The sequence below is a fragment of the Sprattus sprattus genome, assembly GCF_963457725.1.
Source record: "Sprattus sprattus genome assembly, chromosome: 11".
Lineage (NCBI taxonomy): Eukaryota > Metazoa > Chordata > Actinopteri > Clupeiformes > Clupeidae > Sprattus > Sprattus sprattus.
Genome location: NC_137909.1, coordinates 19,691,584 through 19,717,647, shown reverse-complemented (window position 1 = coordinate 19,717,647; position 26,064 = coordinate 19,691,584). Strand labels below are relative to the sequence as shown.

Sequence of the window (26,064 nt, the reverse complement as noted above, 5' to 3'; positions counted from 1 at the left end):
GACAGAGCATGGATAATCAAGTTTCAACCAGTCTCGCTGTGAGTTCTGGGGCAACAGTCAATTGTTGTGAAACACAACTCTTTAAATAGTTTTATGATAAAAAATATCTTCTAATTCATGTCATTTTTCCTACACGGATGAATGATTTATAAAGTGTATTCTACTCTTAGAGATTTAAATGTAATATTTTTGGTTGCATTTAGTTTTTCTGTCTCATGACGTCTACAAGGCTACTGTTATTTTGCTAGGCATGTCACTGGAGGGTATATACATTTCGCATTAAGTATGGTATTTTCAGAAATAGATATTTAATTTCAGAAACTGTCCCTCGCTTTTCATCATAAAACTACAAAAGAATAATCAATCAACAAATGGGATCAAAATTGCATCATAAAATGACTGACTGCCCATGATTAAGTTTTTATTATCATTATTATTTTAAAATCATCTAAAGTTTATTGTTTATTTATTTTTTTCTTAAATGAAACTTGGGTCATATCCAAACTTCGGATCGGATGTGATGTGTGAAATATCTGCGAATACGTTAAGGCCAGTGTGTCCCATTGTGATGGATTTCTCTGAGTGTCAGAGTGAGAAGTGACGGCCATGTTTGCCGGCGCCGCTGCTGTAAACAAAAAGTGTCTCCGAGACAGACGCTTCGTTGAATTTCGGGTCATTTTTATTTCTTCAATTTATAATGTCTTTGGGCATGTCTTACAAACCCAATGTTCACCAGCAGATTCCGGGTGCTTCAGGGAACCAAGGTGAGCGAAAAAGTAAGATTCTTGTTACGTCTACAACGTATTTTGTCGACTGTAAAAAATGTGCCTCACAAAGAATACCTGGGCAAAGACCCGTTTGTGTAGTTTTGTCCAGTTAGATATATAAGGTCAGATCCTAAGAGCTAGGCTAATTCTTCTCCGCCATTATTACCACTGAAAAAAGCTCGTCCTTGGTGTGCGATTGCCGAAGATGTTTCGGTAGGGTGATACAATGTATCGATAGAATAAATCGCCGATGTACTGCCGCGGCTGTAGCGTGGCGGAGGCCATTACTATGTGATAAAGATGTATCCTTTAGCTCCTTAAATCAGCCCCGTTCCGTTGCCTCCATGATTGTCTCTTGGGGTTGGTGATTGATCTGATTCAGACCGGTGCAGCTCTAAGAGGACACCCTGTGTATGAGCGCAGTACTGCAACCACTGCGTTTGCACAGCAGGATGCCTCTGCTTAGGACAAAGACGAATTTTAGTCTCTGTAAAAATCTGTGTTAGACTAATTTACTTAAATACTTTGTGTCTTCAGGAAACCATAACAAAACTCAGCACTAAAACATGTGTATGTATTCATTTCAGTTGGAAACATATCCTCAACATCTAACATGACAACAATCCAGTCCTTCAGGCCGGTGGTGAATGACTTTGGGCCACCCACCCTGGGCTTCCAACAGGTCTGTCTTTCGCTCTCTCTCTCTCTCTCTCTCTCTCTCTCTCTCTCTCTCTCTCTCTCTCTCTCTCTATCTCTCTCTATCTCTCTCTATCTCTCTCTCTTTTTTTAAACATATCTAAACAGCCACACACACTTACAAGGTGTTAGATTATTCAATAAAAAATATAAGTAATGTCAGGCTTTCACTTGTACTGTAGCTTATTAGTGTCATGTGTGCTTAGGGGCCAAATGGAAACCAGGTACCTCAAAACAAGTATGCCGAACTCCTGGCCATCATTGAGGAGCTTGGAAAGGAGATCCGGCCGACGTATGCTGGGAGCAAAACTGCAATGGAGAGACTGAAGCGAGGTAAACACTTTGTTCTCTCCCTTGGCTGTTCAGCCCTATAGTCTTTGCAAATACTCATACACATTGCACTACACTCAGGCCCCTGTCATCTGCCATGATTGTTTTTATATTATTATAAATACACAAACAAACAAATAAAACATTATTTTCATGTCTTTTTAGGCATCATCCATGCCAGAGGATTGGTCCGTGAGTGCTTGGCAGAGACAGAGAGAAATGCAAGGTCTTAGCCATGGCAGGCTATACCTCCCCCTCCCGCACTGAACGCAGACCTGATCATAGAGACACTGCATGCTATCCTCTACAGAGAAGGCTTGGGAATGGCAGGCAGAAGCTTTGAGTATTTTGTTACATAGAAAAGGCAGTCACATGCAGGGATGAGGGGTTTTAGGCTATGGCTCTCAAAGGCACCCTAAAACCTGCACTGTAAATATAGTTATCTTCTCAGAGCAAGTTACACGTAAATAAGTTTTGAATTTGAGATTAAAATGTAAAAATGCATGCAATTGGGCAAACCCCCTTGATTTAATTGACTGAAAGTGCATGGCCGTGTCAGGGTTAGAGTAGTCAAGAGCTTTGACGTGTGACGGAATATATGTGTGTACGTTTTTATGATTATCTCTTAACAATAAACAATGAAGACTTTGTATGTTATGACATTATACAATGAGTTTCGACAGCCAGTTGCTACACCTGTTGTTTGCGTTTTGTACGTATTTATTACCTTGCGTAATAAAGTGTATTTTCAATAAAACATTTTCTAGTTTGAGGGTATTTTGAATATATGTCCCAACTGTGTCGTTTTATCACCTTTATATTATTTTATTTATTCAGACAATTTGGTTATAGATATTGGGAAACTATTCAGAACGACGTTTATTACATAAACTAAATATCTCAATATTTTTAAAAGTGGGCTTAGGTTTTTATCCTATGTATTTATCCCACGCCACTGATTTTTCGAAGGTCACTTCCTTCTACGCGTATTACGGAAAACCAATCGGGTGCACTGTTTTGTCAACTGAAATTATCATAGTCAGTATTTTTAACCAATCACAAGGTGTAAGATGAGGGGATGTTTGAATAGTGCGTCTGTAAGCCAATCAGCTTCGTCCTTTTGGAAACCTTCTGGCCAATGGTCTGACGGAGGGGACTTTGCTGTTGAAGGGTGGAAGTACAGCGCTATGCAGCTGCAGAGGTAAGCAGGAAAGAACGGCAATATGGGAGAAGTAACAACTCAAGTTAAGAGGTAAGCTATTCGAGTGCAGCTCTTTTGCAGGATGACCCTTGGGTAACTGCGGGAATGTGAAATGTCTGTGATACTTACTGCAACTGGGGAGGCGGAGTTTCAGATGAGCGTTACAGCTGCATTGCCAGGTGATGGAGACTTCACTGTTCTATTAACGTTAGCCTGTTTAGCTAGCCAGCTAGAAGGCTGTCTTTCGAAACGTCACTGTGTTGTGGATGAGACAGAAAGCAAACAGCACTCCTTGTACAATTGTTGAATTGTAAGCCACGTCAAACGATCATTAAACGGGTCTTTCTCATAGACAGTGCGGATGTTCTCTGGTTTGTCACTAAGCAAGAATGAGCGGAGCAGAAGCCTGCAATGCGCGAAACTGTCAGCTTCCTGTCTTGTTAGAAAGATTGCCTTTGAAGGCGGCCTTACTGCCCTGTATCTGAGTTCAGTGCCTGCACAGCAAAGCATCTATCGCCTAGAAATGTCAGTATTTGTGCTTAATCACTACAGCACGTACGCATACATCTAGCACAGTGGCTGCTCGGATACTTGACTGCAGCAGTGGGGTTTGTCAGTAACTCCAAGTTGTGAACAGGAAGTGTTTTATTGCTTCTGATCACACTCACACACTAATCTAACCTAATAGATCATCACATGGCCACAACTCACTGTCAACACCAGTCCAAGAAAACGTATTTATTTGTGCATTGTCAATGTAAAGCATTGTTTCTGGCTTTTCATTTGGGTTTCCATGTAGACTGTAAAAGAGCTATGCCCCTTGACATCATATTCGCCCATCAGCCCACACACAGACAGCGGATTTTGTCTTTTGTAAAGATTGTGTACTTTTGAATAGAGGTAATTGATCTAAATGTTTCTCTCTGAATGGGTATATCGGTGTTGCTGTGATGGATAGGTTAAAAAGACAATGCATCCTGGACAGATGTGAAATCCCCTCAGAGTAAATCCTCTCTTGGACCTTTAGGTTTCTCTTGGTGTGTCTACGTCCACAAGTGAGCTGGTTAGCATTAAGGGTTTGTTTTCAAGTGAGGTTAACTTAACTGTGAGGCTCCTGGCACTATAACACTAGGGTAAAGTGGGAATCATTCAGCTTTGTGCAGCAATCAGGTGTTGTCCATTTATGTTCAAAGTTCATAGTGTTTATGAGCTGTTTTAGATGCAAACCATCTGGTGATGTGCACTAATCCCCCCTGTATCACTCCTGCAGACGTGAAATCCGCTCCTGCGCTAAGGACCCTTAAGCATGTCCACAGATGACAGCATCTCTGAGGACGTGTCCAGCTCGCTGGCCCTGAGCACAGACCACCATGTCCACCACCATGAGGCATCCATCGTGTCCTCGGAGGACACGGCATCCGGACCGGTCGGCACGGAGGATGAGCGGCCGGTGGAGCGGCCAGTGCGGACCCTAGAGGGCCTCCTGCAGGCCGCAGAGGAGACGAGCAGGAGCAGACCAGTTGGGAGTCTCCAAGACAGGATCCAGTGAGCACAGGGAGAAGTGATGAGACAAGAGGAGGAGGGGGGGGGGGGGGGGGGGGGTAGGGGTTAGGGGTCAATGTTTAGGGCTTTGAGAGGAAGTCTACATATGTGGGTAAATGTTTGTATGTGTGAATAGTTTTTCACAGCCTTATACTACATTCTATGACTCTATAGAATGTATTTGGGATGTTAACATGTAAGCAAACAAATTGCCAAGAAAACAAACCTTTCAAACATTCTTAAATATTATACTGCAAAGTCATTCTCGGTGTTGCTGTTAAGGTTTTAAATACGGTTAATGTTTACTACACGTTTACATGTTTACAACATGTTAACAGAGCCACTTGTACTGCTTATGCACTGTTTGGTTTGTATTACACAGTTCTGGATGTGGGGGGGATCTGAGGCTTGTATGTATGAAACTGGTGTATAGGTGTCGCTGCTATGGTGATGGGTTTTGAATGGGCATTGGTTTGAAAATGCCTCTGCTTTTGGTCTCGGGTCTCTCTCTGCTCCCTTCACGCTCTCTCTCCATTTCCCCTGATCAGAGGCCTGTGTCCCGACACGGAGGGGCTGGGCTCAGACAGGCCCCTGCCCTTCATCAACCCCAGCTCTCTGGAGACCCTCCGTGTGCTGGTGCAGGAGATACAGAGCAGTGGGCAGACTGACCCTGAGGTCTGGAAGAACTGTGAGGTAAGGCATGGACGACCAGGGTGGGCTGTGGTGAATGGTGTAATGGGAGTGGATAGAGACATTGTGGACTGGATTGCAGCTGGGGTGCAGAGGTTGGCTGTGGTTGCGTTAGGCATAACCTTGGTCAAATTATTGCTGCACCAAACAGGTCTAGCCCTATTTTGAGTTGTAAGAGGGCTGGGCCAGATTTTAGTAGCTTGTGGCCGGGTTGGTTTCCAACGAGGGTAGGCTGGTGTAGTCTTGCTCATGCTGGTCTGAGCAAGATGTAGATCTGACTAGTGCCTGGGGTTCTATCTACCTTCTTTGGTGCAGTCAGTGATGGTAGAGATTGAGCAAAAATGGCATTAACATAGTTTAAATACAGCTTAACCACAAACACGGGTCTGTGCAGTGATGAAGGTTGGCCTCAAATAGGTTATTAAGCGTGTCTGCATATGTGATACACTCATTTCTCATGAGGATAAGGCCAGATGTGTCCTATCAATGCAGCAAACCCCGTCAGAGAAGACGCAGCTGTCCATTGGAAGCTAGCTGAGCATATAGTCTGTCTGGGGAAACCAGATTTAACTAGTTTCTGCCTTTTTTCCCCCCTTTCCTACCCTGAGAAACTGCACACAATGATTTAGTTTGACGGAAGAGAACATTGCATGCGCCCCAAGTCAGAAAAAAACTCTGGGCATTGCGCTGTGTTTTGTGGAGTCCCTGAGGTTGGGGCGAGGGGTGGTGGTGGGGGTGTGGGTGTAGGGGCAGCGTCCCAGCGAAGCAGCAAACTCCAGCTGATACCAAGGGGGAAGGGGGTCCACTGCAGTGCTGTCTGAGCCTTCACCCCACTGACCTGGCTCAGGGAGCGCTCCTTCACCCTCCCCTCTCTGGAGGTCCTTCATGAAATATTACTAACGGTCATCTTGGCGTGAAGGACTCGCGGTATATCTGCAACATGTAGAGGACGTCTGTGGACCGCACCTCTCTGTTTTCTGTGACAGGAGGAAAGGCCCACTGGGGGGGCTGTGCTGGGCTGCGTTTGTCTCCTCTGTAAAAGTCTGCCAGATGCTGCCTGCCTTATCCAGGAATTGAGTGAAACGGGCAAATCAGCACTAGAAAACCATCCAAATCCTTAAATCTTATTTTTTTTTTTTTTTTATAGTTTTATTACACAGATACAGAGGAACATGAACAGAAAAGTAAACAAACAAACAAATTGACAAAAAATTATACAAAAAACAAACATGAACATGCTGGATTGCATTGATTCTTCAGAGTGATCCTGAGACATACATTTTTCAAACATTGACATGACATTGACATTTAAATAGAGTCCATTTCACCTATTTCTCTTCACATTGTTCTGCCTGTACTCTTAATCTATGCGTAAGCTGTTCTATCACGTACACTTAATACTTCTTATTCTTACATTTTATAATACATTCTTATTTCCATCTTGCTGGGTTAAAATAATTGATCTTGAAAGTGTTTTTTTTTCACTGCTATTTGTATCTGCTTATGAGGCCAAGAGACATTCCTAAGTGTTCACTTAGAAATCCCCAACAGCTTTTCATCAGCCTGAGATAAAACAGCCCAAGTATCTGAGTTTTCAACTATTGTTTATGCATTTATTACAACTACAAGTGTTGCTTGCTTCTTCTCCATTTACAGGGAAGATGGCTGCATCTCTTCCAGCTGGTGGAAAAGCAATACCAGGAGCAGATTCTGGCTCAACAGGAGCAGTATCAGTGCCAAATACAGGTCAGGCCACCAGACATGGCAATTAACGTGTGTGTGTGTGTGTGTGTTTGTGTGTGTGTGTGTGTGTGTGTGTGTGTGTGTGTGTGTGTGTGTGTGTGTGTGTGTGTGTGTGTGTGTGTGTGTGTGTGTGTGTGTGTGTGTGTGTGTGTGTGTGTGTGTGTGTGTGTGTGTGTGTGTGTGTGTGTGTGTGTCATTCTGCATGGATGTGACACGGATGTTCTGCCGAGAGAGTGGATGGACTGTGATCTCGACTGATAGTGATGTGCCTGTGGCATCGACGTGTCTCTGTGTCTTCAGCTCATCCAGGATGAGATTAAGGCCTTATTGCGGCTGCAGCAGAAGGCGGGGCAGTCGGCCACCACTCAGGAGAGCACTGCCACCGTAGCCAAACTAGGGGCGGGCCCTCAGGGCCTGCAGAATGGCCAAGTCTCCTCCCCTTCGGCCCCGCCCCAAGCGGCCAGTGCAGGCGAGAGCTCGGAAGAGGGTGCCGTCAGTGGGTACGGAACGCTCTCCACCTGGGAGGCGGAGTTAGAGGCGGAGTCACATCTCCTGCCCTCTCCCTTGGCAGACCCCTGCCTATCCAATCAGGAGCACCAGCAGAGACCCGCCTCCACACCTATTGGGTACACCCACCAGCACATGCCCTGCAGGCAGGTTGCAGCTCAACAGCAAACATCACAGCATCCCTCACAACTAACAACCTCAGCCTCACAACACCAATGCTAGCATGCTCTAACACACAGTACTGTACAGTCATACCAGTTCCAACACACACATTTCACATCATACACACTCTCAAACTCGCTCTTCACATTCATCTCAGGAACTCAAACACAACACACACTTGTCTCTTTACATTGGCTTAGATCACACACACACCAAAGCACCCCTAAACACTCCAATGTCTGAAACACACACCTTGGCCTTTAAATTGCCTCAGTTAAAACTTCAGCTCACACCACAGAACACATTACACAACACACCCCACAGCTCTAAAACTGAACATTCATACTGTAGTTGTAGTTGTACTCTGAAGTACTGATTTTGATTGATTTTGAAGTACTAATTTCCTTCCTCTGTCCTTGATGACCCCTTCTTCTCCTCACCCCTGATCACCTCAGGCAAGCGTTGACCTCTTGGGCGCAGCGACAGCAGCGCGGCCAAAAGAGAGGAGGTCGAAGGTCGCGCAACTCCCCTCCACCGGCTCAGGAGAAGAGTGAGGCTGGAGCAATGGGCAGAACGCCACCAACAGATCACCAAGAACAGGTGAGTCTGGTTTTGCACACGTGTGGGTTTTGGTAGTCCTGGTAGACATCCATAAAATGTAGTCAGGTATCGTACACTGTTGTGTCTTGGTTTGTAAATGTCTTCAAAGAGGAAGAACACAGGGTCTTTGTTCTCTATCTGCAAAGGTGATGATTTGTTACTGGAATTTCTGCTCGGGCTTCCACTTGCAATTTTCATCCTTAACAGTAACCTTTGGAAATTAAAAAATAATCTTGGCCACTCTGCCCATTTCAAACTTCACACTTGAATATATTCTAGAAAAATCGCAGTTAACTCTGCATCATCCTCTGCATGTTTTTTTCTTCCCCTCTTCCAGCTTGGCTGCCCAGCAGACTCCTCCAGCCCCAGCTCCCTAAAGAGGAGTGACAGCCTCGTGTCTGAAGCCTCAGGTAAGAGCTGGGTCTTCCTTTTCCTACTCCACAAACACAGATCTGCTCTGATTGTGCCCAACTGTTAGTGGAAGAGTGGAACCTAAGCCTGAACCTAAGCACCACAGTAGCAACAAGAAGCTGATGTGGTTTTTTTTTCTTCTTTTTTTCTATAAGTTTTGACGTGTCAATATTTGATTGTGACCTATCATCTTTTAAGACTAAGTCCTTAGATTCAGTCTTCTAAGGCTAAAACAATGTGTGCAGTGTGTTTTGCTCTAAGCTTTCACTCCCTCTTGATTGGTCAGGTCTGACATACTGGCGGCTGGACGAGTCAGAGCTGTACCGCCCCCTGCCTGACAGCTTCTGCAGCGTGTCGCCCCTCCCCTCACAGGGCATGGCCACAGGCCCAGACAGAAGTCCTCATGCAACCCTATGGCTCGATCAATGCCAGGTCAGAAAGCATTCATGTTATCTAACTTTTCTGTCTCTCTCTCTGTCATCGATTTATCTGTCTTTCTAGGTCTATCTATCTATGGTATGGTAAATGTGGCAAGATAACAGACCTTTCAGTCTATGGGTTAAAAAGAGGTCATGTTGTCATGGAATGTGTCTTTAAAAGGGGTTGCTGTGAATTATACTCTAAAAGGGGTTACTTCTGAATGCCAGAAGAATATGTGTTCTTGCCCAATCATATTTGAGCTACAAAATATGTCCTTATAAATGAGATTTGGTAGTTGATACTGTGTGTGTGTGTGTGTGTGTGTGTGTGTGTGTGTGTGTGTGTGTGTGTGTGTGTGTGTGTTTAGACCCCATCACCGGAGTGCACCCAGTCCGTGTCTCTGAAGGAGATCTACCAGACTAGGAAGAGCGGGGAGCTGAAGTGCCAGGAGTGGGACCCCCTCGCCGGCTCCAGCTCCACCCCTCCCCAGGTCTGGCAGTACATCACATCATTTTTACATATAGGAGAGGCTTTTATCCAAAGCAGCTAAGCGTATTACACAGACACCAGTATGTGGGCTCCCTGAATATTGAACCAAAGACTTTGTTGGTGTTAGAACTGGCTCCAGAACCAGTCCCGGATAGATATTTGACGAGAATAATGAGCCATTACTCTGAGTAGTAAATAGTATGCCATACCTGTAAGGAGACATTCCTTCAGTAATTATAAGAATCATGTCAAAAAATACACGTAAGACATTAAAAAATACGTTTTTTATTTCCCAAAGTAGGAAAGTTATCAAATAACATACTGGTAATGGAAATTCTGACTTTCAGGATACGTAGTAACTGAGCACAGTGTCAAAGTAAAGTACAGGACAGCCCAGTAATGCAGAAGACCATGGCAGTGTGTCATGGCAGCCTATTTCTGACTACCCTCTGTTCTCCATCTGATCAGGCTTAGTCTCTAGAGTATCTAGAACGGCTGTTTTATGCACGTATCTCTGTGAAACATCCAAGCTGTGCCTCAAAAACACAAAGCTGCCATTGTATTTTCATTTTGTTTCACTGCGTCACATGGCTGTCATCTCCACGGCATTGGGGAAACATGAGATTGCCTCTGGCATAATGTTCTTCTCTTTCAATGGTGCAAATAGTCCTCTACCCTGCTCTGGTACTCTGCATGTTTTCTATCTGTCCTTGCTCTAAGCACACCAGTTTTAAGTTTAGTTTAATAACGATGCTCTGGATTTGTTAGCAGAATTGAGAGCCATTGTTATAATGTATGTTATAGCGGATGTAATATATTACCCTTTTTCTTCTGTGCTCCTACAGGCGTTGACCCTGGAGCCTGTGGTCGAGCTGAAGCAGCCTAAGCTCACGCCAGACGGCACGTCAGAGGTCACGTCCGGCCTGGCGTCGCCGTCCCCCCTCAGCAGCCCGCACGGGCCCTGGCTCCTCCACCCTGACCCCACCCACCGGGACGCCAGCCGGGCGGAGGAAGGTGGACTCTGCAGCGAGGACGAGGGCAGACACACTTCCAGCACCACGCCCACATCCACGCTGCGCACCCAGAAGCACGCCTCCAGGGTCAGCTCCACCCTTAGAACCAGCCCAACCCTCACCTGTGCCACCAAGTTGGACCGGACTGCTTCTCTAGAGGATCCTGTGACGCTGTCACTGTAAGTCACCACAACAAACACACAAATGCAAGTCCCATTGCAGACCTCGGTTGCCGTAATACGTACTCCCCAGACCAATGCAGAAGGATTTCCAATACAGTGTACAAGGTTTCTTCAAAAATCTGTATGCTTTCACTTTAAGATTTACAGTGCACAAAAACATCACAAACCACAATACGAGGAATTCAGACAACAGCAGCCGTCCTTGCACACTGTACACAAGGTTGTGTTGAAAACCTTCAAGAAAAAAGTCCTTCAGCTGTTTCAACTAAGTGCACCTGAAACTTTGGCTAATACTAGAAATTGGTTATTTTGCCTGCGAAAAAATGGAGATACAACTATTTATCTAAATATCAAATTATTTATTTTTATAAACATCATATATAATTTTTTACATTACATTTACATCAGCATTTATATCTTTTAAAATGTTCTCACAAGAGTAGAAAAGACATACGGGAGAGCTAACCTCTTCTGAGAACGATAATAAATCAGGACTAATACTTCACTCCTACTGAGAGCAATCATAGGGCTATCAGTGACAATATACTGTTCGCCACAGTGCACTCTCTGACTAGAACATACAGGCTCAATTACACTCAACGGGTCCACCATTCAGACCCGTAATCATATAAGAAACAACAGTGAGAAGTGGAACAAGAAGGGCTGAAGTAGAGAGCAAGTGAAATCATTATTATCGTGTAGGAGTGAGTCTGCTTTGGTATAGAATTCAGGAATGTCAACGAATGAAAATTCAAATCAAGGTAGTCATCTTAGAACTGGAAACCTATTTTTTTCAGGTGTCACGACTTAAATATAATGTGTGGAACTGCTAAACAAGTCCTGTCAATCCAGTCCTGTCAGATTCCATAAATAGTCAACAACTTAGATAACATAAGATAACAAATAGTCAACATCTAAGATAAAATACTGGATTGTTCAAGGAAACCAGACTGTACAAATTGAATCAGTTTCTTGAAAGTGACTTTGATTACAGTAGCAACAACAAAAAAGGAGAAGTGAGAAATAGCTCCCATATGGATGTTTTCATTGTCTAAGACACCATAAAAATACAACATACAACATGAAAGTCCTTCAGGTGTGCTGACTATGGCAGTCCTTCATATAGACAGAACCACAAAAATTTCTGACAGAGTGCAGCCTTTGAGGAAGCACGTGTACAGAAGGTATCCCCTCCCCCTCTAATATCCACCCGCCCTTTATCTTGTGTGCCGTCTACTGCGTAGATGTTGCCTGCCAAGTCATAAGAATTTCGCTGCGCTGAAGCAATTTGGTGCATGTGACAAAAACACTTTGACTTGACTTTGACTTTACTACATGCAAAGCAGTTGTAAGGAAAGGGAAAGCAGGCTCTCTGTTGGTGTAGGGCACCAAGTCAAAAAGAGCCTCCACTTTGTTCCATATAAGCGGGTGACGAAATGTAGAATTCACCACTATTGCATTTAATTTACTTCATATTAATAATTTATGTTTGCTCATTTTATCTCTTCGACCATGGCATTTAGTTTTTCCCCAATTGTCTTCTGACCTCCCTGTCTGTACAGTGATTCCTGGCACAACACCCTGCAAGGCATATATATTAGCTCTCCAGCCAAACGTGCTTAGCCTGTTAGCTCATCCTGCACATTCCTAACTTAAACACATTTAACACAGTTTGGGTTTCTGCTCTTGCATCTTGTGCTTGACACCCATGTTCTACACGACTGCAACCTTTGGCATTTTCTTGACCTTGATGTAGGCATGGTAGTAGAAGTCAAGAAACAGCAACAGGAAGACAATTTCCAACAGGCAGATAATGTACAGGATCGAAGGGGACTGGTAGTGGCAGTCTTTCATGAAGAAGATTTGGCTGATGTGTATAATCACCATTACAAACTGAGTCTGTGAAAGAGAGCGGAGATAGATTTTGTACATTTGGCCCCAGTAAATTAATCCATATTTAACCACCTATAGCTACTGAAATTGAACTGCAAAGTGGACGTACCAGCTGAATGGTGGTCAGGTACTTCTTCCACCACAGGTACTTCTGGTAGGCAGGTCCCAGGGCGGCAAGGGCATAGTAGGAGTACATGATGACGTGCACAGCAGAGTTCACCAGGGCTTGGAAGGTGCTCATGCCACCTGGAGAAAGGCAGACAGTGTTAAATTGCTTTTTTTATCATCCAGTGTTAATGCTTAGGAAGGTTAAGTGTTAGGTTGGTTGAATGTGGAAGGGGAAATTACCTGCAGCAAACTTGACATTAAACCACACGGTGTATACCGCCACAACGTGATGATAGATGTGAAGGAATGTTAGCTGGGACGTTTTTTTCCGGAGCAAAAAGAAAATCTACCAGGAATATATATATTTAAAGCACAGAACTTGAGAGTATTGGTATGAATGAAATGCCTTTTACGGAAGGAAAGAAAAGAAAAAAAAGGAAAAAAACCTCACAGTGTCCAACATTTCAATATACTTGGAGAAGTAGTACAGCCAGCAAGTCCATGCCATCTAAAGCAGAGAAGACATACATAACATTTACAAAAGTGATTTTTTTTATTCTGTCAATTTAGATTATATTAATTACTAAAAGCTAAAATATCTTTCTAACCCGAAGAGCTAGAGGAGAGTTGGAATAGTCAACAAGGTCACACTGGTAAGAATATCCATTAGCCCAACCAGACATCAGAAACTTGAAGAAATGAAGAGAGAAAAGCAGGAGACATTAGGAGCATTGACCTAATACACATTTTTAATAGCTAAATAAAGATATTTTATTTTCATTTCAGCAACTAACCTCACAGAACATATACAAACAGAAGGAACTGATGCAGAAATTGTAGACAATCATGACTTTCCTGAGCTCAAAGGGTCTGCGGTTCTCCATTAGCCATGGGCCCAAAGATTTGACAACATAGAGGTACGCTGCAATGATGAAGGTCTGTGGGACTGGTGATGACATTAGCAGCCAGTCTTCAACGCGCGGATCTTTGGAAAAGAACAGGAAGAGAACTGGTTTTAAATGTACATTTATTCATTAAGCAGATATCTAGAGAGGCTGATAGTAAAGATGTACATTTTCATCAGAGTTTGGGCTCTTTGGGTATTAAACACATAAACTTGTTTTTTAGTAACTTGCTCAAGCAGGTGACTGACCGGTTGGGCCACAGGAACACAGCTTTCTAAATATTTTTTTTTACTGATATGTCTTTCTAGTTGCACATACCTCCTTCCTTCAGCCACTCATCATACAGCCGTACAACTGAGGTGTAGATATAGAGAGCCATTGCCGTTTCCTCTTTGTTCAGAAAACAGAGAAATATGTTTGGTATTAGTGAACCTGGCCTTTGTGTCCTTCTGCCTCAGTTCATCAACTGCTTCACCTTCATATGTTTGTAGCGATGGGCTAAAGCCATAATAATATATATGAAAAATATTAGATCAAAATCACTGCCGTAACCCATGAATAGAGATTGCTTTGAGCATTTGTAGTACAAGACGAAGTTTTCAATGCAGATAATGCAAACTATTCCCCTACCTGTTGGAGTAGTTCTTTCTGTTCTTCATTTCTTAACTATTCACCTGCTTCTGCCTCATCTCTTGTACCCACAGGAAGTGACTCCTCCCCCTGTGGGATAGAGTTTCTCGTAATGAACTAACCTTTTCCTTGTTTTTCGCCTGGGCCACAGCTTTCTAAGCTTGTCTTAAGGAAATCCTGAGGTTGTTTTGGTAGCTCTTTGCATTCCATAGGCTCGCAGCAATGTAAGGCAAGGAAGGTCTATTCATATGGCACTTTTCATACACAGAGGCTTAACCATAAAATACAGTAATACAATAAGAAATACATGATAATTAAAAGAAATCACAAAGTTTATAAAGTACAATAAAAAAAATAGTGGAGGTAGCCCTGACTGCACGTCGATTTCTTTTGGGACACCGAACAAGTCGAAGACGTCACTTCTCTGTCGGGAGTGACCAGAGGTCTGCTCCCAGAATTAAAGCGCTGTAGAATAGAGTGCCAGTTTTGAAGCTCAATGATAGGCATGAAAAGAGAAATGCTTTTAACCTCCAACTAAAAGTTGCTTCCTTTGAGGAAAAGACCTTCTGGCAGTTTGTTGAAGTTGCATGCAGCATAACGGCTAAATACTTCTTCACCATGTTTAGTTTGGACTCTGGGTTCTACTAGCTGACCTGAGACCATGGATCTAAGAGCCCTACTTTGTTGATGTTCTTTAATAGATCAGAGATGTATTCGGGGCCTAAACCATTCAGTGATTTATAGACTAGTAGCAGCACTTTAAAAATCTATTCTTCTAACTGGAAGCCAGTGTAAAGATTTCTGGTCTTTTTTAGAAGTCCAGTTAGGAGACCATTACCGTAGTCCACCCTACTGTAGATAAAAACATGGATAAGTTTCGCTTGGTCTTTTTTGGGGCACCAGACTCTTGATTATGGGTATATTTTTAAAAGGATAGAAGACTGTTTTGGTGAATGCTTTGATATGGCTGGTATTTCGGACCTAGTCTTTGGTTTTTAAGAGCACAACATTTGAGATGTTTAATAAATACTAATTCTCTATAATAGTATTTATTGCCAAACTAAATAATCACCTTTTCGTCCTTATTTAACTGGAGAAAGTTTTGTCTCATCCAGTTTCTTACTTGCTCTAAACATTGAGTCTATAAGACTGTACCCATCTGGTGTGATCAAGGAGATATCTTTGTGTCATCTTCATAACTAAGGTAATCAATGTTGTTGTTCTGTAGAATTTGGCCCAATGGCAGCATTTAGAGATTGAACAGAACAGGTCCGAGATCCCTGGGGTTCCTCATGTTATTGCCAGCCTCATAACTGGAAATGCTGAGAAAGTAACTCTGGCCGGCCCCCTGAACGTCCTTCCCAATTTTCTGGTAATATTCTATGATCAACAGTGTAAGAAGTGTAAAACCAGAACTGTTATTTTACCTGAATCAGTATTCACCTCTGTATCATTTAAACCTTTTAAGAGCTGCTTCAGTACTTTGGTGATGTAGAAAGTCGGTTGTTGAGAATAGTCAGAATGCAGTATGTCGAGGAGACTATTTCAGATGCCGAACTGTTTCCTGGACTTTTTTGGTCATTTGTGTTAAATTGTGGAATAATCAAGTTGATTGTAGGTGGTCCTAGAAACAGTATACTCTTGACTGTGAAGTGTGCTAACAATGGTTCCATAGTTAAAACTGCAAAGGCTTCGTTTATTGAAATGTTCAAGTTAGAATTAACCAGGAGTACATCAATGGTCTCTGAACTCATGGTTGGATACATTGCTATGGCCTCCATAAACTGAGCACTAGTGTCTACATTTTACTTAACAGAAACAGAGCTTATTTGAACCTGAAGTGAAGTGATCGGTAAGTCAAAGACATAGAAATGATCCTTTGCAATCGTGAAGTTTAATTCTTAATTGAATGTCAGGTCTCTTCAACACCAGCTTAATGTCATCTATTCCTTCTAGGGTTAAGGAGTTACTAAACTCATGCTTTATAACAGTTATATACAGAGTCGCATACAGCATCTCCTTGAAGTCTCATATTCTTCCAAAAAAAGAACTGGAGAATGTAGTCAAGAATGATTCCATCACTCATCATTTCTGAATTATGATCCCATTTGATTGTTGGCTCACCTCTCACCTACCAGACATATAGACAATGACAAGACAAACATGCACACATTTAAACCTTTAATAACCCAACCAGACATTATTTAAGTCATTATGACACCAAAATTAAAAAGGCCTGTACCATACATTAGGAGGAACCGTAATATGTATGACCATACGTACATGACTTGCTCCTGGGCTAAGTAGGTGTATTGATAAATCTGAGCTGCACTTATAGGACTGTTTAATTTTAAATTGCATTTTCAGGTCTTGAAAATCAGGTCTTTAAATTAAAAGTGCCCTCTCCATTTAGTCTGTGCAGGGGCCACCCACCTCACCACAGAACTAACATGGCATAGAGCATATTATTGTCCTCTCAGTGCCTCTGTGTGTGTGTGTGTGTGTGTAGAATGAGGCAGAACCTGCGGGAGAAGCATGCAAGACACGTAGCAGACCTGCGGGCGTACTACGAGTCGGAGATCACCTCTTTGAAAGAGAAGCTGAATCTGGTCCACCTGCCACGGGACGTGGAGAAGAGCAACCAGATCCTCCAAGAGAGGTAAGGATATACACACATACACAGTCAGACACACAGTCAGACACACATATTCACACACACAGTCACACACATAGTCACACACACAGTCACACACACATAGTCACAAAGACATAGTCACACACACACAGTCTCACACACACACACATTCACACCTACATGCAGTCTTTTCTGACACACATCTGGTCTGTCAGATGTGTTGTTGGATTGAGAATCTGTCTGACATACTAGGAGTATGTTGATGAAAGCAGTTGACCTGGGTTTAAACTGTTAACCTTTAACTGTTTGTGAATTTCTGAAATAAAGGAAGAGATCTTTCAGTGGAACCTTATGTTATGTCTTTGTGTTTCTCATTTAAATTCACAATCTGATTTACCCCATGGTAACAAATGACAGTCTTTCCATGTGTACATACACTGGACACTGAGCTGTGATTGGCTGTTTTCCGCCAGGTGTGATCACTTGGACCGAGCACTGAGCGAGGCGAGCCGCCGCATCAGGGAGCTAGAGGAACAGAACCAGCACCTGGAGAGACAACTGGTACAGTAGGATCACACACACACACACACACACACACACACCAGGGTTATATTTGTTAACGAAAACTAAAACTAGCAGTGAAAAAGATTGTTAACTGAAATAGATATAAAAATAGAAACAATAGAAACACGTAAACCAAAGAAATCTACAATGAACAGTGCAACACGATTTGAAATGAAAGTTGCAGGTAAAATCAGCTTGTTTTCGTTTCCCCCCTCGATGCACGGTGGTTGCTATACAATTTTGTCCTTACACTTATAATAAAAAGGATGTAGAGTGAAGATAAGAGATGTATATCATTTATCACTTTTTCAGCTTCTATGAATCAAGGTTTTCCACATAATACCTTAGAAACACTAAAACTAAATAAAAACTAAACTAAAACAAGCCAGTTCCTCTAAATATAACTAAATTGAGATAAAACACCACATTTAAATAAAAATACATACAAAAACGAATGGAAATTTCAAAACTATACGGTAATAACTGACACACACACACACACACACACACAAACACACACATGCATCAGAGGGTCGAAATAACATCGGGTGTTGTAGGAACACGTCACCGACACATACTCTGTCTTACGCACATACTGTACATGGATACATAAACACATGCACTGGATGGGGCACTTATGCAGTACAGAGTAGATACACATGTATTGTATACAGTCACTCATTCGCTCACTGGAACCAAGTAGACACCCACAGTCACTAGGTGCCACCAAATACTATTTCAGCAACATTAAGGATAATTATTTATTTGTGTTTTTGGTTTTGTGTGCGTGTGCGTGCGTGCAGCGGGAATGGCCAGAGCGTTATGAGGTGGCCAGTAGCGCTGTGCAGGCCGTTCAGCACCGGCTGGAGGAGAGTCGTCGCGCCAACCGGGAGAAAGACGGGCTGGTCTCCAAGCTCAGGACCCGACTCAGGCAGCTAGAGGGTGCTACACAGGACGCCTGCAAGGAGCGTGACATGGAGGAGGGCCACAGGAAGCAGGAGCACAAGATGCTGCTGGATGTGAGTAGTTCTCCCTCTACTGGAGGCTAGTGGTTAGGCATGGTTTGGTGTCCTCCAGGGTACCACTGCACTGTGAGCGCATACTGGTTGTAATGTTGTTAGAATTATATGTTATATAGTAATCGTTACGGTATTCGGTAGATGGATTTGTCCAGAGCGCCTTGCAACACATTTTAGAGACAGAGATGACACATGTGTGCTGACTCTGCTTGTTTCTTTGTTTAGCTTCTGACTGAGTATGAATCCCTCAGAAAAGAGCATGATGGTGCCAAGGTAGAATCATTCCTCTTCATGAACACTTTTAAATACAGGTCGGGCCATTCCTGTCCAGTAAACATCTGCTGTGTTTTCAATTCCTCTAACAGGACAAATTATTTTCAACCGAGAACAAGCTGTTGGAAGCCAATGAGCAGATTTCTGAGCTGAAAAGGTGATGTTTTTTGTTGTCTTTCAAGTTTTGTTCCCTAAGTAAAATACAAAAAACATGAATCAGTGTCAAATCAGACAGAGAGTTTACTCTAGTCTTGCCTTTCAGGTTAATTTGTAAGATGGAGTCACAGGTGAAACAGCTGGAGCACGAGAGCCAAGCAAAGCTGCGTATGGCCTCTCATGCTCACTCCCAGTCCACAAGGTAAGAACCTCCTGCCCGATTATTAAAAAGGTCAAACGTCAAGTCCTTGTATTTAGCAGTGACTCTTATCCAAAGCAACTTATTCAGGCATTCTGCAGTGGCCAGGAATTGAATCCGGCTCCACCGCTTAAATAGTGGCGACACCTACTACTGTACCAACACCCAATTATTACAACACCCACTGCTCCATCCATACTACTGTTGCTTAATTCAACAAAACGCTGTAAATGTTACTACAGTTTAATTTGTCATAGCCTGGTAGAGTAAGACAGATATTCGTTTTGTGAATATGAAAACTGAGCTGGGACCAACAAATGTGCAGAACTTCGGGAACTTGGTAACAAACTATGTCCGTACAAAAAACTATAGCCTGCAGTGCTCGGTCCAACCTCAGGGGAGCGCCACACACTACATCTGATGGCAGAAGCTGACAGAAGGAGTGGAACCTATTTATTCCCCATCTCTCTGAACCTTTACAGTTTGTTCCATCATCCCGACTTGCTGATGTCACCGAGCAGAAGGTACCATGACGCGGATGGCGGTATGAGGAAATCCACAGTTTTTCTGGCTGACCAGGCTCCCACACAACCCCCTGACAGAACTGGAGTCCCAGACATAAGGTAGCATCTTTTCTAAAATCCTAATGATACATCATCATGACAATGTTGATGGTGGTAGTCATGATGACAGTAGTTATGGGTTCAAACTGCGAATTGATAAGAGATGACAATATATTAGCAACGTCTATAAACCTCTGAGATGTGCGAAACCTCCAAAAATCTGAAATTGTGATGAAGAGCCTAGACAATGGAATCTTTGAGTGACAGACTTGCTGAGTGCAAGGGAAGAAGGGAAGCCAACATTTTTCCTGCTTGGTAGCAAATACTTTCCAGTAATTCGAGAGGTTCAGTGTGTCTCTGTGTTACAGGCGTGTGTCTCCACCTGTGCGTGAGCTCCAGCCTGACCCGGCGGCTCAGATGCAGACCACAGGCAGGAGAGACGCTGCTCTGACCCCCGTCATGAGGGCCCTGATTGAGCTGGAGGGGACCAGAGCCACGGAGGGGAAAGCCCTGTCCAAGAGCAGCCGTGGGTCTTCCAGTAAGATATACACTCAGATTCGCCTGGGTGCTTCTTTGAATACTAATGTGTCTGCAGTACTCTGATGTCATTTTTGTTTCACCTTGTATGTGTGTGTACGGTTATTGCTGTGTGTGCTGTATTTGTATGACGTGTGTGTGTGTGTGTGTGTGTGTGTGTGTGTGTGTGTGTGTGTGTGTGTGTGTGTGTGTGTGTGTGTGTGTGTGTGTGTGTGTGTGTGTGTGTGTGTGTGTGTGTGTGTGTGTGTGTGTGTGTGTGTGTGTGTGTGTGTGTGTGTGTGTGTGTAGGGTCAGAAAGGAGCAGGCCCACAGTAGGCTTTGTTGACAGCAGCCCACACCAGTCTGTGCCGCTAAGGCGAGCAGCTTCACCTATGCCAGAGGCTGAGCCAATTGGAGCAGTCGATGTCACAGAAGTGGCTGAAAAAAGAGGCGGAGCTGCACACAGAAGGGGAGGGCCTTTGTTAAGGGCCCAGAGAAGCATGTCTCCAGATGGTCATCGCTCCTCCTCCCTGCCCCCTAGAACCCAAAGACCACCACCTGTCTCCACACCCTGTATGTTCACTATGATGACAATGATCATTGTTTGTGTTCAGATGTGGAGCCAAATGTTTTTTAATAAATCTACGAAATTAAAAATAGATGCATGTTGATATGAGACAGCATGTAATCTTGTATCATGTCCCTTGAGGTGCAGCACTTTATGTTGTCCCTTTTAGTCTTTTCAGCATATGAAGACTTTCTTTGAGTGACCAATTGTAACCGTTTTGTTCACTGTCACTGTTTTGTCCTGACAGCGAGGAACACTCTGATTAGGCCGCTCTCTGCAAAGTCCAGCCCTAAACGCTCCCCAAGGGAAAACTTCTCCACAGGGTTCGGCAACCCTTCATCCAGGTACTCCAGCACAGCACAACCGAGAGGATCACATGACCAACTTATCTTTGCATCACACATGTATCTACCTCATATGCAGTTCCCTTCAGAATTGTTGGCAGCCTAGTGAAAGATGATTGAAAAGTTATTAATCTTATACTATTATATTGAAAATAGAAAAAGAAACTGGCCTTTATTTGAGGTAAGTTTAGTCTGTAGAATAAAGCAATCATTAGTGAAAATAAAGTCACATATGTTACAATTATTGGCACCCCAAGAATACATTTAAATTAAGGTAAAGTCAAATTTAAGTTGAAAAAAAAGAAGAAATTTGAAGCAGTCATCAATGCTTTCCTGTTTCAATGACATGACACAGGGTCCCTTAGTCATCCATCACTATGACAAAGATTCAAGAGCTTTCCATTGCAATAAGGCAAAAGTGTGTTGACTTGCATGAATCAGGAAGTGGAAGAAAATACAAAACAAATTGCTACTCGACTTAAAATGCCCATATCAACAGTGACGGCAGTCATCAGTCTGGAATAGGACGTAAGACTATTTTGTCAGGGGCCACAGGGATGAAGATGGTCGGAGAAGTAAAAGAAATTCCCAAACACCAAAGTTTCAGAATTACAGGGTACAAGTATTATCTTGGGGGTCACCATGTCTCCAAATCCAGCACCTCGATGCCAACAACTTTTTGGAAGATATGCCCAGAAAGAAGCCTTTCCTATCTTTTCAACTTCATCATATACCATCATATGCCAATCGCCCTACCCAATAAGTGATAATAATTACATTAATTACCAATAATCATTGAAATGCATGTTTTTCGGCATAACATTTGTTTAGTGATCACCTGTAACTTTTTTTCTTGTGGTAATGGGCTAATGTCATTTATAAATGTGTTCTTGTTAAGACAGAGAAATAAGTTTCAACAGCCTTTTCACTCGAATAAAATAAGGGTGCCAATAATTCTGGAGGGCACTGTACATAAACATTTTCTACTGTAGATTTGTATTTATTTTTTTACATTAGATTTCAAATATATCATCTTACTATAATGAAGTACTTTTATAGTATGATGATAGTCCTAGTGTCTAGTCCTTTTCAATGATATTTGACAATGGTTTCAGGTTTAAATCTGATGGAAGGCGTCTAGGTTCATCTTCACAAAAACCCAGCCCACGAAAACGACTCCATTATACAGCGCCAGAGAGAACAGAAGGTATTTCACCGCGACATTGCATCCTGTGTTTTCTTTTCATCCCAGATAGCAGACAGTCTTAGGAAAATATCTCAAGTGTTCCTTAATCTCCATATGCAGTAGGTCCATCACAGTGTCAGATACTTTTTGGCAAAAGAAATACTACCAGTTCCACTTAAAATTAAGAGTTTTTAATATATTGAAGCTTGTACTTATTACATCGTAGTGACTGAAGTACATTGTACTTATTAGATCATTAAGTTTTGAGTACTCATTTCCCAAGGACACTTCATAGAAACTGTGCCTGATAAAACCTCTGTGCACATGGACATAGGGATCAGGCTCACACCAAGCTGCAAAGATTCCTTCGGGATGTTTTTATCTACAGAGTCAGTGGCAAACGCTTGTTTAGGGTGTATAAGGAGAACAGTTATAATGTCAATAACTGTACTTTTTTCCCTAAGTGTACATTTAGTCGCTAATGTTTGAGGGTTGGGGTTGTTCTGTCCATAGGAGACCTGCAGTGCAGCTACGACTCAGGTAACTCAGCTGGCTCTGAGGGGTGTGAGGACCGGGAGGCAGAGGGAAGTGACGTGGCTGACACGGAGAGCTGCGTGCTGGAGCTCCCCGACGAGGTACCGCTGTCGTACCAGTCACGGCTGCAGTCCCTGGATGATGCCGAGCGACTCCTGGATGAGCTGACGCAGGAGAAACAACAGGTCCTTACTCTCACAGCTCCTCATACTGGCCTTATGTATACATATGATTTCTCTCTTTCACTCTCACTGACTTTCATGTTCTTTATCTATCTGGTCATTCTTTTCATATTCCTTACCCTGTATCGGTCTTTGTCTGCATTGTGTCTTTCTCTCACTGAATTGCCTCTCCATGTTCGTCTGTCTCCATATTCCTTCTACTCCTTTTCCTCAGTGTTCATTGGTCCTCGTCTTCATGTTCTCTGTCTTTCTTTTCATTTCTCTTTTGTTCATCAGTCTGTTCCTTCTCTTTCTCTCCACCCTTTGTTCCCTCATATAGCTCCTATAATCCCACTGCCTCCGTCATCATGTAAGCCACAACGTGGATAGATCGTGTCATCTCTGAAGCTGCCATACATACAATTCCACAATTAGTGGAAATGCTCTCATTGTGGCAGTCTCATAATCCTGCTTTATTTTTAGCTGTGGAATATGCTGTGTGCTGGTAGATTATCTCCTCCTCAGAGATACTGGGAATTTAGATGATGGGGATGGTTGAGCACAAGGGAACAGTGTAGAACATGATACCTGACGGATCCCAAGCATGTGGGCCTAGTTATGATCTGGCATGTACTGTCTGCCCGCCAGGATTCCCCTTTGATTTTGGCCTAAGCCCTCTTATTAATTGGCAGTGACCTCTGGTGGGTGGGTGCGAGTGGGGTCTTATCACCCTGCGCAACAGCAACGACAACAACGCAACGTGACCTGTTGTATAACGGGGACTTTATTGTTCTGAATGTTGCTCCAGATAATGAATTCTATTTTTAGAGGTGTGTGTCCCACTCATTCCTGTTCCTGTAAAGAGGGCCGGATCAGTGAAAGCCCCTCTGTCCTGATGTCATGGTCACCACTGCCACGCTGGCTTCACCTCATCAGCCGAGTGCCCTGAAGTGGCCTATGGGCCTCATGTGTAAATGCATTACATTTAGCTCAGCATGTTTATTCATGCGCTCGTCCTCTACCTCCTTCTCTGTCTCACTCTCCACCAGATTGAGTCGGCCCTGAGCAGGATGCCTGGGGCTGGGGGCAGGGTCACCTTGCAGACCAGGTTAGATGAGGTATGGGCTGCACAAGACTGCTTTGAAATATAAATAAATAGAATACATTTTTTTTTTTTTTTTAATGTAAAATCTATTCATTCTTATAGACATACTTAATATGAGTAGAATTCCGTACTTGGCAAAACTGTTAGGACATAACTAGACACTAGTATGTTTAGCTGTTGTGGGCACATTTTGATATGGCTACTTCTGACACGTAAATTCCTTTTGTTCGTTTGTTACAGAATATACAATAGTCAATTCACATAATGTTTCAGCGCTTTATTCATTTGAAATTGTCTTTTTACAGGTGACGTTAGAAAACCGTCTGGAGCGAGTAAACCGTGACTTGGGATCCTTACGCATGACTCTAAAGAGATATAACATACTGCGGTCCTCTGCTCACACATAGCAAACTCTCTCTGGTCTCAAGAAAGAAGATTCAGTCTCTCACAGCCACAGGAAGCAGGATCATTTTTAGTCTCTCACTCCTTGTCCCTTGTACCTTGTACAAAATACAATCTGTATATGTGAAGTACATATTTTCTACTTTTATTACTGTAGAATATATTTTGGATATTTATGACATGGAAAAAAGATTGGAGAATTGTAAAGTATATTTTAGTAAAATTCAGATTTATAACCATTTACTTTTTTATGTCCATGGAATATGAACTTTTATGCTTTACTCCTCTTTCTGGTCATTTAGATTGTTTTTGTATCTGATGATCCATTTGAAGGGCAAAGAAATACAAATCCAGCCCGGGATCTCCACTCACATGAGCCCTCAGTACTAAAAGTAGCTCCTGAATGTTTTAATAGAGGGCCAGCAAAGAGTAACTTTGTGACTGTTAGGTATTTGAAACACACCAAGAATGGACAGAGGAAATGGGCTGCTTTGAGGCATGAGGCATGAAATCTGCAATAAAGGATCCCCCCCCCCACACACACACACACACTATTGAAATCCATATTACCCAGATGTATGTTTTAAAAGAAAATGAACACAAAACAGTGTATGGATGGGATTTGGGTATCCCAGTGATTTAACAATCCAAGCACAAAAATTAAATAATAACAATTTAGTAAGTGTACTATTATACACTAACTGGACCACATAGGAGCCTATTGCTTCCCCCCTGACCTGTATTAGAAGATGATTTATTGGATTATGTTTACCAGACCGACATAAGTTAAGCAGACCGTTGAAGGCATTGGAGTTTTTTAGTCTTCCAGCTACATAGGAGTACTCTTCAGAAAGTTCTGAGGTATCATCTGAATGGGGATCCATAGACGTAATCATTCCATGTGAGAAAAAAAATAGTGCAGTTTCCCTGCTGCTTTTTGTGTTTACATACAATGCATTGTTTTATTTATTTAGTTTTTAAACATTGACATCTTCTCCTCAGTTGCTTTGTAAGAATGTTTTTAAAAAGATTTTTTTTTTTAATCCTTATTTTGATGTCACTGACTTGAATGAATGTCTCACAGTTGCAATGTATTAGATATGTAATGTATGTGATTTTAAGTCACCAAAACTTCTTTAGAGGCCTTTTCTTAATGTTTTACTCACTGTCATTCCAAATTTCACTCTGATCCCATCCCAGGGAGTAGCACTGAGCCACCGTCCCATCTTTATCTCCTGACCTCTTGCAAACACCAAAACCAGCAAAGACTTGGTGCATGTTATTTTGCACAATTTTCATTTGATCACAGACACAAACACATGGTGCACACTGACGTTGTATGTAACTCCACTCATGCTGGGCATGCCAAAAGAGATGAGCCCACTGTTTACACACACCACACAGCCCCTGCCATGTATGATCAAGCATGAAAACGATGATTGTGCAGTCTTTTACTGGGTTTTTTTCCTCCACTGTTAGCCTTTTGCAAAAAAAAATACAACATTCAAAATAAACGAAAACATTAAAAAAAAATTCTATACTCTGTAAAC

At 42.7% G+C, this 26,064-nt stretch overlaps 3 protein-coding genes across 4 annotated transcripts; 2 read left to right on the top strand and 1 right to left on the bottom strand.

Moving 5' to 3' along the window:
• Nucleotides 1–648: 648 nt before the first annotated feature.
• cdk2ap1 (cyclin dependent kinase 2 associated protein 1) lies at nt 649–2,562 on the top strand. 2 transcript variants are annotated; one of them, XM_080847766.1, is made up of 4 exons: nt 649–776; nt 1,355–1,449; nt 1,670–1,796; nt 1,959–2,562. In XM_080847766.1, the coding sequence occupies exons 1-4, from the start codon at nt 698–700 to the stop codon at nt 2,024–2,026; spliced, it is 369 nt and encodes a 122-aa protein (XP_080703892.1). In that variant the 5' UTR covers nt 649–697; the 3' UTR covers nt 2,027–2,562. The 2 variants fall into 2 exon arrangements, with proteins under 2 accessions (XP_080703892.1, XP_080703893.1); XM_080847767.1 differs by having other exon boundaries at nt 651–764.
• A 447-nt stretch (nt 2,563–3,009) lies between these two features.
• On the top strand, nt 3,010–24,519 carry mphosph9 (M-phase phosphoprotein 9; the record flags this gene model as incomplete). The annotated part of the gene is made up of 24 exons (XM_080846975.1): nt 3,010–3,045; nt 4,265–4,539; nt 5,085–5,229; nt 6,883–6,972; nt 7,270–7,622; nt 8,094–8,238; nt 8,576–8,648; nt 8,936–9,081; nt 9,437–9,559; nt 10,404–10,750; nt 16,799–16,948; nt 17,398–17,485; nt 18,292–18,507; nt 18,733–18,780; nt 18,873–18,937; nt 19,043–19,138; nt 19,618–19,758; nt 20,067–20,236; nt 20,524–20,787; nt 21,030–21,126; nt 22,242–22,333; nt 22,826–23,031; nt 24,057–24,125; nt 24,418–24,519. The coding sequence occupies exons 2-24, from the start codon at nt 4,301–4,303 to the stop codon at nt 24,517–24,519; spliced, it is 3,465 nt and encodes a 1,154-aa protein (XP_080703101.1). The 5' UTR covers nt 3,010–3,045; nt 4,265–4,300.
• LOC308372860 (very long chain fatty acid elongase 7-like) lies at nt 12,467–14,038 on the bottom strand (the record flags this gene model as incomplete). The annotated part of the gene is made up of 7 exons (XM_080848206.1): nt 12,467–12,652; nt 12,756–12,892; nt 12,995–13,100; nt 13,206–13,262; nt 13,363–13,443; nt 13,549–13,739; nt 13,978–14,038. 7 exons carry the CDS (start codon nt 14,036–14,038, stop codon nt 12,467–12,469), a joined length of 819 nt encoding a protein of 272 aa, XP_080704332.1.
• Nucleotides 24,520–26,064: the final 1,545 nt, after the last annotated feature.

What these genes read in the sequence shown, in the direction of transcription:
- cdk2ap1 (XM_080847766.1), top strand. Translation starts at nt 698, where the DNA reads ATGTCTTTGGGCATGTCTTACAAACCCAATGTTCACCAGCAGATTCCG. An exon ending in GAACCAAGGTGAGCGAAAAA is followed by an intron (nt 777 to 1,354) that starts GTAAGATTCTTG and finishes TATTCATTTCAG; the next exon opens with TTGGAAACATATCCTCAACA. An exon ending in AATGGAGAGACTGAAGCGAG is followed by an intron (nt 1,797 to 1,958) that starts GTAAACACTTTG and finishes ATGTCTTTTTAG; the next exon opens with GCATCATCCATGCCAGAGGA.